An 18,040-nucleotide genomic window follows, 5' to 3' on the forward strand; every position below is an offset into this window, starting at 1 on the left:
TTTGATTCCGTCTCTGACCAAACTAAAATGCAACATATACTTGGATAAAATAGTGTCATCGCCATAGAAGCTGCAGGATATGTACTTATATTTTGCATCTTGAACATGTTGTCTTTCCTGATGTGATTTCTTTTTGGGTGGTTTTGATACATTGCCAATAAAATACATTTTAATTTGAAAAGAAAATCTGACAACCTGCCTCTGGGTGTCAGTATGTCGCTGTAATGCTGCAATGACCACTGAGGTCTAAGAATAGTAGAATAAGAGTTATGTCACGTGACCAGTGTGCCAGCCCAGCGTGCAGCTTGCTGTCTGTCTGTACAGTGGAGTTGATGAAACATGTTGTCGTTTGAAGACCTGATGACAAGTCTGCAAGACTTTAAGATCACTGAGGATCAAGCCTCTGAAAATGTCAGCCAAACATTCAGGCTCTTCTTTGATAAACTGTGTGAATCCTCCAGGTTGGTGCTTATGATCTCAGCATGTTTGATCACGTGTTTTAATAAGGTGTGATAATGACTGAATGATTATGCTTTGCATGAACAGGAGCAGTGTGAAAAGATGTAAAGAGCGCTGTTTAGAGGAGGCTGTCCAGCTGCTGAGACAGATATCAGAGGCTCAGCTTCATGGCTTAGAGGAGAAACATCTCCTGCTTCTTGTCAGACTCCTCATCTCTCTGCAGCTGCAGATGGCCAACATCTCCACAGCCTGCCGTAAAGTGGACCAGGTCAGCCTTGCAGTATGTCTGTTCAACATAACAATGCTTAAAACAAAACGAAATGGAGTCTAATTGAAACTTTAATATTTGCTTGACAGATGTTGCAACATCTGGCTAAGGTGGACCACCAGTTGGTTTTTAGAGAAACCCATCACTGTTTGCACTCCATAGTCCATACTGACCAGGTACAGAGCTCTCACTTCACTGATGTTTGTCATATATTTGCATAAAGGCACTGCAGATAATAAAGTGTGTGCGGGAGCAAGTCATTTTTTTGAAAAAGTACATATTGGAGGGGATCTACTCCCAGCACCACAAACAATTTTGAGAATGTGCATGTTTTCCTCTCACTGCAGATAATCTTTGCCTCATCTTCTTTTCAGGTATTGTCTTTTGAGGATCTGCAGAGAGGTTGGTGCCGGCTAAAGACGATGTGTTATTACTATGTCACTAATTTCATATGTAAGTTTTTATCAACTTTGTTTTTTCTTTTTAAACCTTTTTTAGTCTGTATGTTCCTGGAAGACAGCACGGCTGGTCGTGAGGTGTGGCGAGAGTCATTCCTGTCTTTGCTGAATAAAGTGTCCGAGTTATTCCCGGTTGTATTGCAACAAGAATCCCTCAGAGACGGGCCGCTGTGTTACATTGCCGTCAAGGTACATGAAGAGTGGTGCGAATCAGTCCATTCCATCCATACTCAGTGTGTGATCTGTGTGTTACTGACCTGAGAGCTGTGATTCCTGCAGGTGTGTTTGCAAATATTCCAGCTGTTGTCCAGTGAAGTGTCTCCTCTAGTGTGGGCCGAGGAGGAGCACAAGGACCCAACAGTGGAGAGGATCTTACAGGCTCTTATGGACATCATACTTGGACAGGTTTCTTATTAATTCATCAGTTTTGAGTCACTTATTCAAAAGATATTTAGCTGTTCAGTTGTTACCTTTGTTTCGCTATCTCAGTTGGTGTGTCCTGTCTTGCAGTGCTGCAACAAGGACACCCGTCTGTTGGCGGGCACTGCTGTGGCCATGCTGACCAACACAGCATCAGAGAGCAGAGCTGGAGAAGCTGCTGCCTGGAGTCTGCTACAGGTCTCTCACTCAGGTAGGTAAACACCGACACTGCTGGACAAATAGCGTGAGCAAAGCACATTTTGGAATTTGACCCAAGTATGTGGATAAAATGTAAATAGACGTGGTCTTTGTGTCTTTCTCTGTTGAACTGCATCCATAAAAGCTATATACACTACAAATTCTACAACTGAGTATAAATGTCGAGAGATTCCTGACAGTTATTCCGGTTATTTCTCAGAGCCCTGGTTGCTGACAGTTGGTACTCTCCAGGTAAAGTGCAACCCTACAGGGAAGGATGGAGTGGACAGGCTGGCTGTGAGCAGGGGCCTCCTGACCTGCTGCCGACCTCACATCCTGCTCAGCTCACACGTGGATGCCACAGAAGTAAACCTAGTTAAAATTCAGATCAAAAACATTTAATGTGCTTGTTTTCAATACCAAATCCATCATTTCCCTCTTTTCCATCAGTGTTTATTGCTGAAAGGTTTGTTTCCTCTGGTCTACGCTCTGTGTGAGGAGAAGCTGGATTGCCACAACTTTGCCTTTGAAGGTAAGTAATGTCCAGGTTTAATTATTTGTGTGCTTAAATGTGCAATATCACCTGTTCAAATATGACGTATGTTGTTGCAGCGTTAACACTGTGGCTGAAGAAAGTTAAAGAATGTCTGGCTGATATCTGGAAGATGACGGGCGTTCGCCTTCTGCCTGACGATGGCAGCCTGCAGCGAGAGCTCATTCACGTTATCTGGACCAATGCAGAGAGCCCAGTGAGTCAAATTAACATTGTTCTAATATTTTGATAAAAAAAAAAAAATTAAAGGTGCAGTGTGTAGGATTTGGCGGCATCTGGTGGTGTGGTTGCAGATTGCAACCAACTGAGTACCCCTCCGCTCACTCCTCCATTTACAAGACGCTGGTAACGTGAGCCACCGACTGCGAAAAGCTGTTCGCCTCACTCAGAGGCCATCCTTACTATAATAACACTACTTTAAGAGCAACAGAAGTCAGACGGCGGCTGGCGGTACCACGATTTTGCACTCTGCGTCTCACAGTGGCCTTCAGGTAATGTAAACAAATGAAAGTCTCTCTAGAGTCAGTGTTTGGTTTGTCCGTTCTGGGCTACTGTAGAAACATGATGGAGCAACATGGCGGAGTCCGTGAAGAGGACCCGCCTCCTATGTAGATATGAAGGGCTCATTCAAAGCTAACAAAAATACGAATCTTAGTTTTAGATGATTATACATTAATGAAAACATAGTTAGGAATATTAAGCTCAAAGTTTCCCCGAAATGTTACAAACTGTTCCTTTAGGTAAAGGGGCTTTATTTGACTTTGTAAACTCAACAGACCGCCAGCCAAATAATGCAAAATATTATATTCAGTACCATGTACAGTAACAGCCATGTCACATAGTGGACATATTACTGCCAGGATTGTTCAGTGACGTCTGTCTTACTGTGCTTTGGCAGGTGGAAGGTGTGTCGGAGTTTGTGCGCAGTGCCTTCTGTCTCCTGCTGGACCTCTACGAGATGGACTGTGAGCAGTTTGGTGACACAAAGAAGACTCTTTATTTTACTCTACTGCAGCGAATAATCAAACTACCCTGGGAAGCCAAAGCCAAATATCATCGCCTGTGTGCCCTGCTGCCATACCTGGGTACTGACATGGTGAGAATTAAAGGTTATTACAGTGTTAATAATGTAGTCAGTAGTGCTCATGTTGACTTATTTAATCCATCAGGTGCTGGATCAATATGCTGAAATACCCAATCATCTCCTGAAGTGCCTGTCGGTCAATCACCTGTCGCCGTGTGGAGCGGAGCTTTACAAGAGTCTGATCCAGCAGCAGAGGCGAGAGCTACGTGATACCTCACACACTGAGCTGGATCTGGCCAATCAGTGGGCGAAGCGCTGGCGGCCCGTCCTTCACGAGGCGCTGACGTCTGATGTGGCTCTTCTACAAAACCACAGCTCCACACTCTTATTACCCAGCACCTTTCACGTCTTCCCCTCCGCTGTGGATCCTCTGCTAGCCTCTCTGGACCCGTTCGCCCCCGGCCACCTCCACGCCTGGGCCTGCATCGTGAGCTCCTACCGATCCACGACGGGAGGCTCTCCCTGGGCTTTGCAGGGTAGCTCAACCCTTGAAACCCTCCAGCTGGCTCTAGGGTCTGCAGAGGACAAAGTCCGCCTCGCCGCTCTCAGCGTCCTCTGCTGCAGCCCAAAGACCAAAGACACTCCGACCACGGAGGAGATGTCAATAATGAGGGTGTTTATTCCTCAGAACCTGAACTGTGAGTCCTCGCCTTTTCGCCAACATTTTCAGGCCGGGGTGAAGAGGTTTCTGGTTCGTATCAGAGACGGCTGCTTGGCACATGTCAGGGGACAGAAGGGCAAAAAGAAAGGAGATGCCACCCACTCAGAGACGACACAGGACATACTGGAGCAGGGAGTAGGTGAGAGATCGGACAGCTGCTGTTTTATATAATAGACTGTTCTACAGACTGATAGACATTTATCATACTGTATGTTGTGGTTTCTTTTAAACTTCATATGTCTATATTGAATGTTTCAACTGACAGTGTGCTCACTGAATTACAAGTCAAATCAGGAGCATCCAGCTTAATATTATCTGCCTTTGTTGCAGTGTTTGAAATTTAAAGTCCTGTCTTTTTTCAGTAAATCTTTCCAGTCTTTTGTTTATTTTCTGTTCATCAAAACCTTTTTTGTATATCATGTAGGTTTTGTTGAATGGTTAGGTCAACTTCCATACAGCTATCTGGCACCAGGACACAGTTTTCAGAGGAAGAAGACTGCGTTGCTGTTGCTGTCTGCAGTGCTGGAGACCTGCACAGACACCTGGAGCCCAGACAAAAAGAAGGGACAGCCTCCAGGTTAGTTTAGGAAACCAGGGATTGGAAAATGGTTGGAAACATTTTTTCTCTCTACTACTATATGGTGCATTGATTCATTCTCATTCATTTCTGCAGCACATATGGGGTCTCTTATAAACTGTGCCAGACAAAGAGGACAGTGGGATTTCGTCTGCAGGACCAAACAGCTGGTCCTCATCAGCTGTTTAGAAGATTCTACCAATGAGGTCGAGCTGACTCAACTTACCTCATATTTCTTTTTTATAGTTCAAATTGAAGATTGAAGTTGAAGAATATTTTTAGAGAAGGGATAAAAGGTTGTTTTTTCTGTCACAGATTCGGGAGCTCTCAGCTGGGTTATTATTGAGGTTTTTCCCGGCCAGTTTTCCAGATGACATCGCAGCGGTGCTGCTCACGCGAACCAAACAGCTCCTGTGCAGTCCTCGGGTGCAGGAGGCTCAGATGGGAGCGCTGATGATGAAGGTCCTCCTTCAGAAGTGAGCCTTGCCTCCTACAGTATATACCCTTGTTCAGAGTTCAGAAGTATGTCTGCTGTAGATGGGAAGGATAAGCAGTTGTTCTACTTGTAGATCACAGGACCAGCATGAGGACTGCAGGCTGAACAGTAACATCACTGTCGGCGGTGGAAGTAACCCCAAGGCCTCCTGCATGGTCAGATTCCTGGTGAGGGAGCTGGAGGAGCACTATCTGACAGCCAAGGCTGACATGATGCTTGCTGCCAGAACCAAGCCTATACATGGTGAGACTTACAACACTGATATCTAACATAAATGAGGTTTAGCCCTAGAAACGTTGTAAATCCTGTCTTGAATTATGCTCCAGGTCTTCTAAGTGCCCTCCAGAGGTGCTTGCTCGAGGCACCCAGCAGTGTCTATGACACACTTGACCACAGTCTGACCGTTGAGGTGCTGGTCCTGCTGGAGAGTGTGTCTCTGCTGCTGCTGACTGCTCTGTATGGAGACCAGGATGCCACTTGTGCCAGTGAGAAGGGTAATCTACAGAAACAAAACTGATTTGGGGATGAAGTACATTCCATTACAGATTTACCAAACAGTAAATCGTTTCTCTTCTTTCTTAGATGCCCCTCCATCTTTTTATGATATGGGAAACGCCATCAGCTCTTTGATAGCCCAAGAGTCTGGAGGAGGCCAAGAGGATGGAGAGGAGTGTGTCCTGTTATCTGAGGAGCACAGCCTCGTCCTCACCTGCTGCTGGGTCTCCATCAAGGTAAAACAGATGCATAATACTTCAACATTCAGGAAGATGGCAAAACCCTGACATTTTTAGTAAGCATATTTGCTCCATGTTTATTTTTTTTCTCAAAATTACTTGCTTTTTTATATCAGGAAATAGGAATCTTTTTGGGTTCTCTGGTGGAGAAAATTCTCACTAAATCCAAACCCAGCGAGTGCCTCCTAACAAAAGAGGATCTAACGAGAGCATCAAACGTGTACAAGAATATTTTTCTCAAATGTCGTCACTGGGTGAGTTTTCTAAATCTATTTAGTGGCATCAAGACTGAATCACCTCATTTTCCTTTCTGAAAGACATGTTTCTCCTCACCAGGGGGCAGTAGAGGGGTGCTGCGGAGGCTTCACCAAGTTCTGTGCCTCTCTGTTGAGCAGCAGTGATCCAGAGATTAGGGACATCCCGGCCCACATGCTGAAACAAGTGAGTGGTGATACATGCGTTTCATTAATAAATGAAGATGCTGGACGGCTGGCTTGCAGATATATTTCCTCTCCCGTCTCTTTATAGGGATTGCAGGTTGTGCGGTCCCCTCGGTCCACCTCGGTGACCCGAAGGGCTGCAGGGTTGCCGATGCTCATCCTGTGCGTTGTGTCAGCGGAGGAGGTCGGTAAATCACGACCGCTGTTAGCCCACAGCATGCAAATCTTACTGGAGACGGCCAAATCCCCTCTACCCGAGAACTGGGACCAGACACTGGACCTGCCACAGGTTTGTAGACACGGCAACAAAAATGAGGATGCTGGTTTTTAAAAGCACAAAGACAGATGTGGTCACAGAACTGTCCTTTCCCTTACAGGTGTGTGCGGTTCACACTCTGCAGGCCCTGGTTCGTGGTTCTGGTCTGGGAGTAGCCGTCCTTCAGTTTGCTCCTGCTGTAGCCATCTTGTCCCTCACGCTGATCAGTTCTCCCTGCTGGGCCATGAGGAATGCTGCTCTGCAACTTTACAGTTAGACACATTTGCTTCTAGTCAGAAAATAATACAAACTGCCCATCGCAATTTCCCAAAAATTAACGTATTCAAATTGCATGTTTTGCATAACCGACAGTCCAAAACCCAAATAATCATCATTATTAATTAAGATAATCAGTTTAATATCATAGAAGACAAAAAAAATCTAGCAAATACTGAAATGATAGGTGCTTTTTGATGATTGAAACGATTAATCAATAATCAAAATAGTTCATTAAACCACAATTTGGTTCAGCTTTAATTAATACCTCGGATACCTGTTTTTCAGGTTCTCTATGCTCGCGAATGCTTGGCCAGCGGCCCAGCAGCGAGGAGGGTGGCCCTACCCTGCACGGCCTGTCCCCCCTTGCCTTTTTCTTCCACTACCCTGCGCTCCAGCCCTTCCTCCTGGGCGAGCTAAGAGGGGCGGCTCAAGACCTCCAGGGTCCTGCTCATGAGGCTAAACTTCATCTCCAACCCTCGCTCTTCCCCGTCCTCACTCTGTTAGCACAACTCCAGCCTGGCGTCCAAGACTCAACAGAGTGAGTACTGTTCACTGTCTGGTCTGGTTAACTATTCTAATTCTTTATATCAGTGGTTTTCATCCAGGCCTAAAGGATGTTGGACTTTATTCCAACCAATGTTACCTGCTGCAGAAACTTCATTTAACTCTGGGAAATAAGTGTTTCCCAAAATGTTGAACCATTCCTTTAACAGGTTAGCATTGTATACTGTGTTTATACAAAGCAGTGGGGAAGGACTAAATCTTGCACATTTATGAATCTCCACAATGAATATCATTTGACTCAGTGAGCGTCTTCTCTGACTTTCCTCTGCCAGAACTTTGTCAGACTTCCTGCCTCCTTTGCTCCAGCTGTCTGCCAGTCCTATTTACAGCGTGAGAGTGATGGCCTCGAAGGCTTTGGTTGCCATGACTCCCCCCTCAGAGTACATGAACATCCTCATCAAACTGACGGCTCAGCTGCCCGGTCCACAGGAGCGCTGCTGTCACAACCGGCTGCACGGACAGCTGCTGCAGATCAGAGCTACTCTGGAGAGAGCTCTCTGCACAGTCAGGTGTTTATTCATTCATCAGACACGTTCAGGCTTTCAAAATGCCCGGTGCATTCAGTCATCAGACACCGTCTTTGAAATCCTGCTGTGTTTCTAGTCCCAGTGCCCCTTCAGCTGACCTGTGTGAGGTGCTGAGCAGGGTGGACGCCTCCATGTGGCTGGTGACTGAAGCTCAACGCTGCCCCCTAGTGAGAGCGGCCTACCTCAGTGTGGCAGACTCACTGAGAGGACTCTGCTGTGAGACCTACTCGTCAAAGCTCAGTGACACACTCGTGCACAACCTCCAAACACCTCAACGGGAGCTTCAGGTGCGTCACACCCACGATGACACACCCATGTATAAAAGATAGACGTTTTTAATGATAGACAGGCAACATGACGAGAGAGTTGACATCAGCATTGGAAACTTTTTTGTCCACCTGCCACTGTGGCTGGTTATTTCACATGAGACATTTCTGTTTGTGCGGTTTTGTCTGTGCTCTTCTCACTGCTTTTAAGTAGGTGGGGCTCAGTGGCAAAAACGTGACATCACATACTTCTGTGCACAACATTTGTATCAAGATGTGATGACATTTTATGGTTGTTACTTTATGTCGTCGATCAAATGTGATCAAACCACATCCACATGTCCTGATGAATCAGAATAGCTGAGTTTTAGAGCATTAAACTCAGGATAGATAAAGTCTAAAAGATTTTTTCTGAACTTAAACTTTAATTGTTGCTTATTTTTAGTCAAGCATATTTACTGTTTTACAGATATACTCGGGATCTTAAAGTCCCTAAAAATGGTAAGTATTTCTCTAGAACATTAAATATACATGACTAAAAAGGTAAGGTCAAAGTAGTGCAGAAGTAATTCAGGAAAAACTAATCTCATCGTGACCCTTTGGGGGCTCCATAAAAAACTGTTTCAACTTTGGCAGAAAATAGTCCATTCATGTAGGACTCCAATATGTTGGCAGGGGCTTTAAATCACAATGCTACCAGGATGTTACCTAGCCTGGCAGCTGAAGACATGCGATGCCACGAGATCACGTAAGAATCGCAGAATAACATATCACACTAAAACACTAATCTTGTCAGGCTTCAAGTAATGCATTTGTGTCCGGCAAGCCAGAGCACGGACCAATCAGCGTCCTGTGAGGAGCTACCGGTAGCTACGAGCGTGGTTTAGGTGTGTGTGAGGCGACACAGAGGGGCGACTGTTGGTTCTAAACAACAATGGCGGCTCCTTAGGAGGTTAGCAGGGATGCTGCAATAGCATCAGTTATATATCAGAACATTTCTTAATTGAAAGAAGAGCAAAGAACGGCATTGAAGGCTTTTCTCGAGGGAAAAGATTTCTGCTCTTCTCCCGACTGGCTTCGGCAAGAGTTTGATTGACAGATGGTTCATCCAATCACCTGCCAAGTATTTTTTTAAAGTGTCTGCCCTTTTCCAAACAGTTTCCAATGACGGCTTCCCAGATCCCACCATCTGGTGGGTCAGGTTAACCACGATGCCCCAGCAGATATTTTTTTTCTAATGCTTTATCCTGTGCCTCCGCAGATCGGGTCGTCATCCTTCCATCAACAAGCCATCCGCTTTCTATGTGCAGATCTAAAGTGGGCTTGTCCAATCTGGGACACCTTCTCTGCAGCGAGCCCTGATCTGAGGCTCTCATTGGTCACGTGGGTGGTGGATGGGCGGGGTTCGCAGCAGACTGGCTTGAAAGAGGTGATCCAGAGTGTGTTGCAGGTGAGACATGATCTGCTCCGTAGACTACAGCGAGAAGAAAACAACCTTCCCAGAAACCCGTTCAACAGCTTTCAGTGTAACGACTTTTCTTACAGCACAATGTGAGGAAATTGGGGAAACTTAAATACAATGCCTTCTGAAATCTGGCTGGAGATCTTTTTTTCCCTCTGACATAAGACAGGGTGTGTCTATAAGCTTTTATTATGTCCTGTTCATGTAGGTCATTTAGATAAACTCTCCAGCATGGTATATTATCTAGACCACCCAGTTGTGCCTTCCCATGTATATCCTGTGTAGTGTTTTATTAACTCTCGTTAAGATAAGCTTGATAAGATGTGATCCTGCATATCTACCGACAGTGGGTAAACATGGGGACTACTGTTCATGTGGACTAGTCATTTATTTTACAGCACTTGTTTACATTTATTACATAATTTAGTTGGAATAGACAACCCCATCATCATGTATCTGATTTTAGTTTTACTATAACGAGGGTAAATGTAAAGTGTTTTGTTGAGGAAAGCACTGAAACAGTCAAAGTATTGTAAAGCGCATTGATCACGGAACAAGTAGATTAAAGGACTACACAAATGCTCTCTATCTCCAGTCAAACCTGAAGGAGGCATTGTTGAGCCACAGTGTGGAGTACCGCAGGACCTTCCTAGCAGCTCTGGTGGCAGTGATGGCCGGAGGCAATTCTACTTTACCCCAACATCTTCCCCAGTCGGCCCCACTGGAGGAGCCAGTTCTGCCTGAGTGTCTGGATTTGTTGCTGGGGGACCTGGAGGACCAGCGAGGGGGGCCAGAGTTTCTGTCACAGGCTCTGTATGCTGCTAGTCTGCTGCTCTCCCAGTGTTCACACTGCAGGTTTATACATGTTTTTCTTTGCTTCAGTATAGAGTCACATACTGCACCGGAGCACTTCTACCTGCAGCTCTGACTTTCTTCTCATCTTTGTGTAAATCAGTCCCAAGATATCCGTGATCCAGCGCTGGTGTAGCGTCTTGGAGTGCCACCGATCCCCTGACGTGCCTGAAGTGCTCAGGATGGCGTGTGCTGGAGCTCTGTGTGTGGCTGGAGTTCCTCTAATGAGCCGCGGCACTCCGCCTGCCATCATGAACAGGTGTGAAGGAAGTCAGATCAATCCACTGATGCACTGTGATGAACAGAAATTAAAAATGTTGAATCTTCCTGATTTAGGTTGATCAACACGGGCCTTTACCTGCTGCAGGACCAGAGCCAGCAGGTGAGGATGAAAGCGGCGTGTTTTACCTCCATGCTGCACCATGCGAGACGAGGAGAAAGCCGGAGGAGCGTCTACCTGATGCAGGTCAACCAGGCTCTGCCGCTCCTACTGGACCAGCTACTGGAGAAATGCTGGGATACTCCTGGCACACTGGAGGTGCTGCTGTGTCACCTGCCTCCACATGATCTCAGATCTGTGCTGAGAGAGGCCTCAGAGGCGGGGTATGTTACCTCACTGAATCAATACACTTGTACAAACAGAGCAGCCGCGATCGAGTGATGCTTAACTGCTCTCTTATTCAGGTGTTCCAGTCTGTATGAGCAGGATGAGGCCAATGTGTTTGCAGAGCCCTCTGTGATGTCGGCACATGTGCTGCCTTACCTGCTGCAGATGGCTGACAGACGCTCTGAATGCTCTGCTGTGGCACAGAGGCTGAGTGCATGGGCAGAGGAGAGTGCTGCACAGGTGCTAGACAGCCTTGCAGTCTGCAAAGAGCTCCAGCCAGGTACTACATTAGTCTGACTATAAATATGTGATAAGCTGTGGTATATTCTAAAATTTCTGTGCTACAATGTTTATTGTCTCTCTAGCAGAGACACTGACGCCGGCCTGGCTGGCTCTCCTCGTGGACCCCCGTTTCCACAGCACCCTGTGTGGCCTGCTCACCAGGGCTGCCTTTCTCCTCCGGCTGGTGAAAACATCTGATGATGTACGACACCTTTGTGATCCTTCGTCGCTGCACATGATTCTACAGGAAGTTTGTAGTCTGCTCAGTTGGAGCGGTGTCCACTTTCCCTCTGCTGTAACAGCTGCTGTGGCTGGAGGACCGCCACGATGATGGAACGAGGGGCCTTTTTCTGTACACTGGTCCACGAGGCCCGGGATGAAATTACCTGTGGATATTTCAAGAATGCTTATGACATCTACATGTGCAGCCTCATTGAATTAGAAGTGCGACTGCTGATGCGGCAGTATGTAAGAGCTCAGTGGCTGCTGTCAGAGAAGAGACCTACTGGGCATTACGTGCCATGTCCCTCATAAGCTCAAGAGGCCAGTTTTTAATACAGTGCTTTTAAATAAAAGTTTATAACATCACATTTTCTTTAGGCTTTTTATGAAGAGGTACAGCCACTCTTCAAAGCACCTTCTTATTCCCAGAGCAGTGCTCCTGTCCTCAGTTGTTATTGTCCAACAGCAGCAGCGCTCAGACTGATCCAGTGATGTAATGCTATTGCGTCTGGAAAAATGGGCTGCTTGGTGCCCAGGAGGGGAGTATAATGTGTGTTTTGATGCTCCATTAGAAACCTTCTGCCTGGATAAGTGTCCATTTTCCAACCACATGAGGGCTGAAGATGATTGACTGGATCTGATAGAGAGCTGTCAGTTGCTCCACAACAGACCACAGACTAGAGAAGTCTTACATCACCAGATGGCCCGCTGCTTTTGTTTGAGCTGGGTGGCTCTCAGTATTGGACAAACACTGACATGAAAGACTTTGTACATCTTATGGCTGGCCATGTTAGGCGACTTATTTAATGTACATAGAAGTTTTTATTGTTGTCTCCTTACAACTTTTATTTCCTTGGGATATGATATTGTCAAGGGTGATTAAATTCTCAGAATAATAAACAACCAATTTATCAACGTCTGTCTCTGACTCTCCCAACTTTAGTTTTACTTTATTTTTCACTGTTTCACGTTTAAGGTACCTCTATTTCAGTTAAGGTTTCCACTGTGTACTGTAGGCATGAAGCATTGTGCTTATGAGCATTGTGGTGGCAGTTTCTGTTAAAACAAGACACAAACCAACGTAACAACTTGTCTTTCAGTGAATTTAATAAAAAGGCATACATTAATAACTAAAACATCTGCAGATGGACTCACGAGCACAGACACCTGTTGTGGACTGTGGCAAGTGAGCCCCGAATACAAAGAGTAGTCAGTATTTATACATTTAAAGCATAACACGAAGATAAGTGCAAAGAAGAAAGGAAGAGAAGGATAGAAAGTATATCAATGCGTCAGCACACAGCAGACAACAGAGCATCACAAGACATAACAAGTATTTCAGCAATCTGTTGTTTGCAGTTACAGAGAACTAAAATGTCAGGTCACTGTCCTATGGTGACGAAGTTGAACATGTGAGGCCCTGAGATTATCTAAAGGTACAGTGTTAAACTGCAGATATGAAAATTGCCATTACAGCATCTAGATTATGCAACAGCTATGACATCAAGCTTGTATTAATGATTCATTCATAAAGCCTATGCAATGTATTTCCCTATGACCTCACGCCAAAATGAACACCTGGTGTGTGAAGCTCTATGAGATTAACATGAGCCTTAGAGGAAGCTACAGGTGGTTCTCCTCGTGTTCATGAGGCAGAATACAACAAGGTCATGCTAGATAATGAAAGCTGTTGTTGAGCAAAACTGTGGCATCAACATTTTTTGGACAAACCTTGAATCCTCTTATAAAGAATTTTGTCTGATAACATTATTATTTTTTTTTTACCTTTCGCTTGATCTGGTCTGTTTGTTATTGTGTCCAAGTCCCACACAAGGTGAAGTCTTGCTGTCTTTCAATTTGAAGGAGATCTTTGTCTATATACTCTGGCTCAAATAATTTAAATTTAAAGACCTCATCCACATTGTCGAAGTCATCTAAATAAACAGCCATGACATTGAAAATCTTTTAGCTAATGGCTAGGCTCTCTGTACTCCAACACGGCTGGCACACGTGTTTCCATCATGGATGTGGTTTCCATCGTTGTCTTCCGGGCAAAATATAGCATCGCAAGATTTCAGAACGAGACTTCAATGCCAAGGCTGATGGTGTCTTCAAGTGAAACGCGTGAGCTCGTGTTTACAGCATGGAGATTCGTTGGGAATATCAACATTTTCCTCAGAGCTATTATAAAATTATGAAGAAAACAATATACGATTAAAAGTACTATACATCAACTTATTATGCACCGAAAAATTAACTTCCCTGGCCTCCGCCATTTCTGACAACATCAACAAACACGTCACAAGTCGCGAACTCTGAGCTTTCAGAAACTTTCCACTTACCATATGGACTCTTCTCGTAATAATATAATAAATATATATCAAATCTGCAGTAGGCAGTTTTTTTTTTGGTGTCATTGGGCAACAAATCCATAATAACCTTTCAGCATATTGTAATTCAAGTGTTCTGAGAGAAAACTAGACTTCTGCACCTCCTCATGGCTCTGTTTTCAGGGTTTAAAAATCTAGCCTGTGACGGGAGACTTTGACCAATCACAGGTCATTTTAGAGAGAGAGCGTTCCTATTGGCTGTGCATTCAACGGAGGCAGCTGTCAATCACTCACGAACTCCGATCAAACGGTCAAACTAGGCAGCGCTGATCAAATATGAATCAATATTATGTTTCTGTAATGCCTATTTCTTGCTTCAAATGTTTTCAGAAACATCTTGTAGTGTACTGTTTAGCTGTAAAATGAAAGAGTTAGCTCCGGCTGGTGCTTGGTATTTCCTCAACTGATCTCAACATGGCTGCTGGGTCACAAACTTTCTCATTTTATAGCATTGTGGGATATTTATGCCGCCATAGTGTCCAGCGTTGCATACTGTAATATTTCACAGGAAATAGTATGCAATTTGCATACTATTGGTTTCATACTAACATGCTAAATACTACATACTAAAATCTCTCACACTGTTTTAGAGTACTAAATAGCATGTTAGTGTGGAATTTCGGATGCAACCTGAGTATTTACTGCAGCGGGGAGGGCTCAAATCCGTCCTGTGGGCCTTTGCTTCCTGACTATGACTATCACTATCAAATAAAAACAAAAATAATTATTTTTAAAACTGATCTTTAACCTTTTTGTCATATCTCACAGGTGCTTTATTCTATCAATCCAAGTTTTCATGTCAATCAATTTATTCCTAATGAATTCATATCATTGTTTTCTGTTTTTGTTTTAATTAGTGCTTTTTAAAAAGACCAAGTATTGGGGGTCCTCAGTCAAAAACATCCAATTGTGGCCTATATAATTTAAGTAGATAATATAAAATAGATGGATACAATGTTTGCCATGGGTCCTAATTTAAATGATCACTCACTCTCAATAGGGGTACTCTGTCAGTCATTTTGAGGACACAGACTTACTCATGTAATTTTACACAATATGCAAATTAACTGTTACTATCCTCAGATAATAATATTCAGTTCTTATCTTCAGATGACATTTATTTAATAATGTAATTTTTTGAGAATAAATAAGTTTTGCTATTATGGTTGTTTCTTACAGAAGTTTATTCCTTAAATAGGTTGGTAGGATGAGGGTTAAAATATATATAAATATATATATATATATATATATATATATATATATAAAATTACACCCTATAATCAGAGCCTGAGGGTGGCAAACACAAACACTTTTAGTGAATGTAAATTGATGGTACCAGGTCGCCCTATAGGATTACATTGCAGCCCGTGAGCGGCTGCCATCTGCATCGCTTTCCCTCAATACTGGACTAATTTCAGAAATTGTTGTCAGTATTAGTCAGTTAGAGACAAAACATGGGAAAATAGGGTCAAGGTTGAAAAATACCAAATGTGTTAATGACACCTACAACAGGCCTATGCATTTATTGATGAAAGATGTCAGCTACTGGCTGTATGGCTGCTACCAGACAAAAACTAACCTATATATTTCAGTTTCATAGATTCATAAGTCATTTAAGACAAAGCTTCACAGCACAGTACCTTTAAAATACAAACGGGGACTTGAACTTTGCTCTACTTCAAGACAAAGGCAAGAAAGTCACGTGGCTTGAGAGCTTGTCAACATGCCTGAAAACAAAGGCATACTTTTAATGAAAAGGCATAAATCTTATCCGGGTCTGCTTGAACTATGTGTGCAATTTTGTGTCTTCTTCCTTCTACTCTAAAAATAAAGTTTGAGAGGTGAGTTTAAAAGTGAGGTTGGGAAGGCAAAGTGAGTATAAAAGTGGAAAATGACCATCTGCCTAATAAAAAGCCTTTGCTATTGTTACTGAGAGTGTCTCGGCTCTCAGTAAGCCTTCGTCCTGCTAATTAAATTAACTTACTATGGCAACATGGAATAAGGCCAAGTACAACCACTTTTATTGGGTGTGTGTGTACATGCAACACAGTGCACTATTTTGAACATAAAGGAGTGTTTTTCCACTGTTGCGTCACAAGTAGACACCAGTGGATCCAGTGGATGACAGTAAAAACCTCCATGAATTAAATGCTTTTCAAAAGAAAGGTTTTGTGCATTTAAATGTTTTAAAGGAACCGTTTATGATGAATATTGAGGTTGTAATAAAATGTTTGTCTTTCATACTATCAGTGCTATCAGTGGTGGAAAGTAACTAAGTTTACTCAAGTATTGTACTTGAGTTCAATTTTGAAGTACTTATACTTTACTTGAGTATTTCCATTTTATGCTACTTTCTACCTCTACTCCACTACATCTCAGCGTTATACTATACTCTTGACTTCATTACATTTATTTAATTACTTTAGTTACTTTGCAGATTAAAATATGAAATATAATCAACACATAAGTTACAGTATGATCTATCATTAAAAGTTAAAAGAAGATGAGACGTCTTCATTGATACCAGGAATAAAGGTACCAAGCTACCCAGCAGTATATAAAGTTATTCAATTTGCCCCACCTTTACAAACACATGAATGCATTAAGAGCTATAATCCAATGATATAATAAACAGTGCATTGGTCTAAAATGGGCAATTCTGCATAATGAGTAGTTTTACTTTTAAGTATATTTTAATGCTAATTCTTTTGTACTTTTACTTAAGTAACATTTATAATGCAGGAATTTTACTTGTAACACATTTTTTTACACTGTGGTTTTATTACTTTTACTTAAGTAGAATATCTGAGTACTTTTCCACCAATGAGTGCTACTTAGTTTCATTTTTCAAAGCTTGAAATCCCCTGTAAAGCTGAGTGCAAACAAAGGTGACTGTACCGCTCTCCCTACACACATTGCTAACTTGAAGTTGTTGACACTGTAAATAACCAACCTTATACAAGGTGAAGCCTGTAATGATGCAGAAAAATACAGATTTGGGCTTTTAGTCTATTGTGGTATGTTTAGTTGTGCTAACAAGAATTTCAGTATTTTTAATATATGATAAATAATCCTCAGCTATGTCACAGATTTCTGACAAAAAGTCTCAAATCAAGTTGTGGAAATATTGCTCAACTCTGGTCAACGCTCATGGTTAGTCTAAGTTTTGATGTCCTTGTAAAATTATGAAGTCAAAAGGGTCAAACAAAAATAAAAAATCTTGACTTACAGAGTCAGATGTCTGAGGTTCCATCCATCCATCCATCCATCCATCCATCTTCAACCGCTTATCCGGGATCGGGTCGCGGGGGCAACAGCTCCAGCAGGGGACCCCAAACTTCCCTTTCCCGGGCCACATTAACCAGCTCTGACTGGGGGATTCCGAGGCGTTCCCAGGCCAGAGTAGAGATATAATCTCTCCACCTAGTCCTGGGTCTTCCCTGTGGTCTCCTCCCAGCTGGTCGTGCCTGGAACACCTCCCAAGGAAGGCGCCCAGGAGGCATCCGTGCTAGATGCCCGAACCACCTCAACTGGCTCCTTTCGACGCAAAGGAGCAAGGACTCTACTCCGAGTCCCTCACGGATGACTGAGCTTCTTACCCTATCTCTAAGGGAGACGCCAGCCACCCTCCTGAGGAAACCCATTTCGGCCGCTTGCACCCGCGACCTCGTTCTTTCGGTCATGACCCAACCCTCATGACCATAGGTGAGAATAGGAACGAAGATTGAACGGTAGATCGAGAGCTTTGCCTTCTGGCTCAGCTCTCTTTTCGTCACAACGGTGCGGTAAAGCGAATGCAATACCGCCCCTGCTGCTCCGATTCTCCGACCAATCTCACGTTCCATCGTCCCCTCACTCGCGAACAAGACCCCGAGATACTTAAACTCCTTCACTTGGGGTAAGGACTCATTCCCTACCCGGAGTAGGCAATCCACCGGTTTCCTGCTGAGAACCATGGCCTCAGATTTAGAGGTGCTGATTCTCA

General features: G+C 43.7%; 1 protein-coding gene across 2 annotated transcripts; it reads left to right on the top strand.

Annotated features, from left to right (window-relative positions):
- The first annotated feature begins 261 nt into the window (after positions 1–261).
- si:ch211-225b11.4 (thyroid adenoma-associated protein homolog) lies at positions 262–12,580 on the top strand. Of its 2 annotated transcripts, none has more exons than XM_037777023.1 (31): positions 262–461; positions 547–727; positions 817–903; positions 1,102–1,129; positions 1,226–1,374; positions 1,465–1,590; positions 1,696–1,816; positions 2,024–2,169; positions 2,254–2,335; positions 2,416–2,552; positions 3,255–3,452; positions 3,526–4,240; positions 4,526–4,678; positions 4,775–4,884; positions 4,994–5,154; positions 5,233–5,417; positions 5,501–5,668; positions 5,757–5,905; positions 6,025–6,162; positions 6,245–6,349; positions 6,437–6,637; positions 6,726–6,876; positions 7,169–7,421; positions 7,720–7,956; positions 8,051–8,261; positions 9,502–9,690; positions 10,298–10,557; positions 10,658–10,813; positions 10,891–11,157; positions 11,239–11,441; positions 11,527–12,580. In XM_037777023.1, exons 1-31 carry the CDS (start codon positions 340–342, stop codon positions 11,772–11,774), a joined length of 5,637 nt encoding a protein of 1,878 aa, XP_037632951.1. In that variant the 5' UTR covers positions 262–339; the 3' UTR covers positions 11,775–12,580. The 2 variants fall into 2 exon arrangements, with proteins under 2 accessions (XP_037632951.1, XP_037632952.1); XM_037777024.1 differs by having other exon boundaries at positions 263–461; positions 5,248–5,417.
- The last annotated feature ends 5,460 nt before the right edge of the window (positions 12,581–18,040 follow it).

The sequence above is a fragment of the Sebastes umbrosus genome, chromosome 8 (genome assembly GCF_015220745.1).
Source record: "Sebastes umbrosus isolate fSebUmb1 chromosome 8, fSebUmb1.pri, whole genome shotgun sequence".
In the NCBI taxonomy this organism is placed as follows: Eukaryota; Metazoa; Chordata; class Actinopteri; order Perciformes; family Sebastidae; genus Sebastes; species Sebastes umbrosus.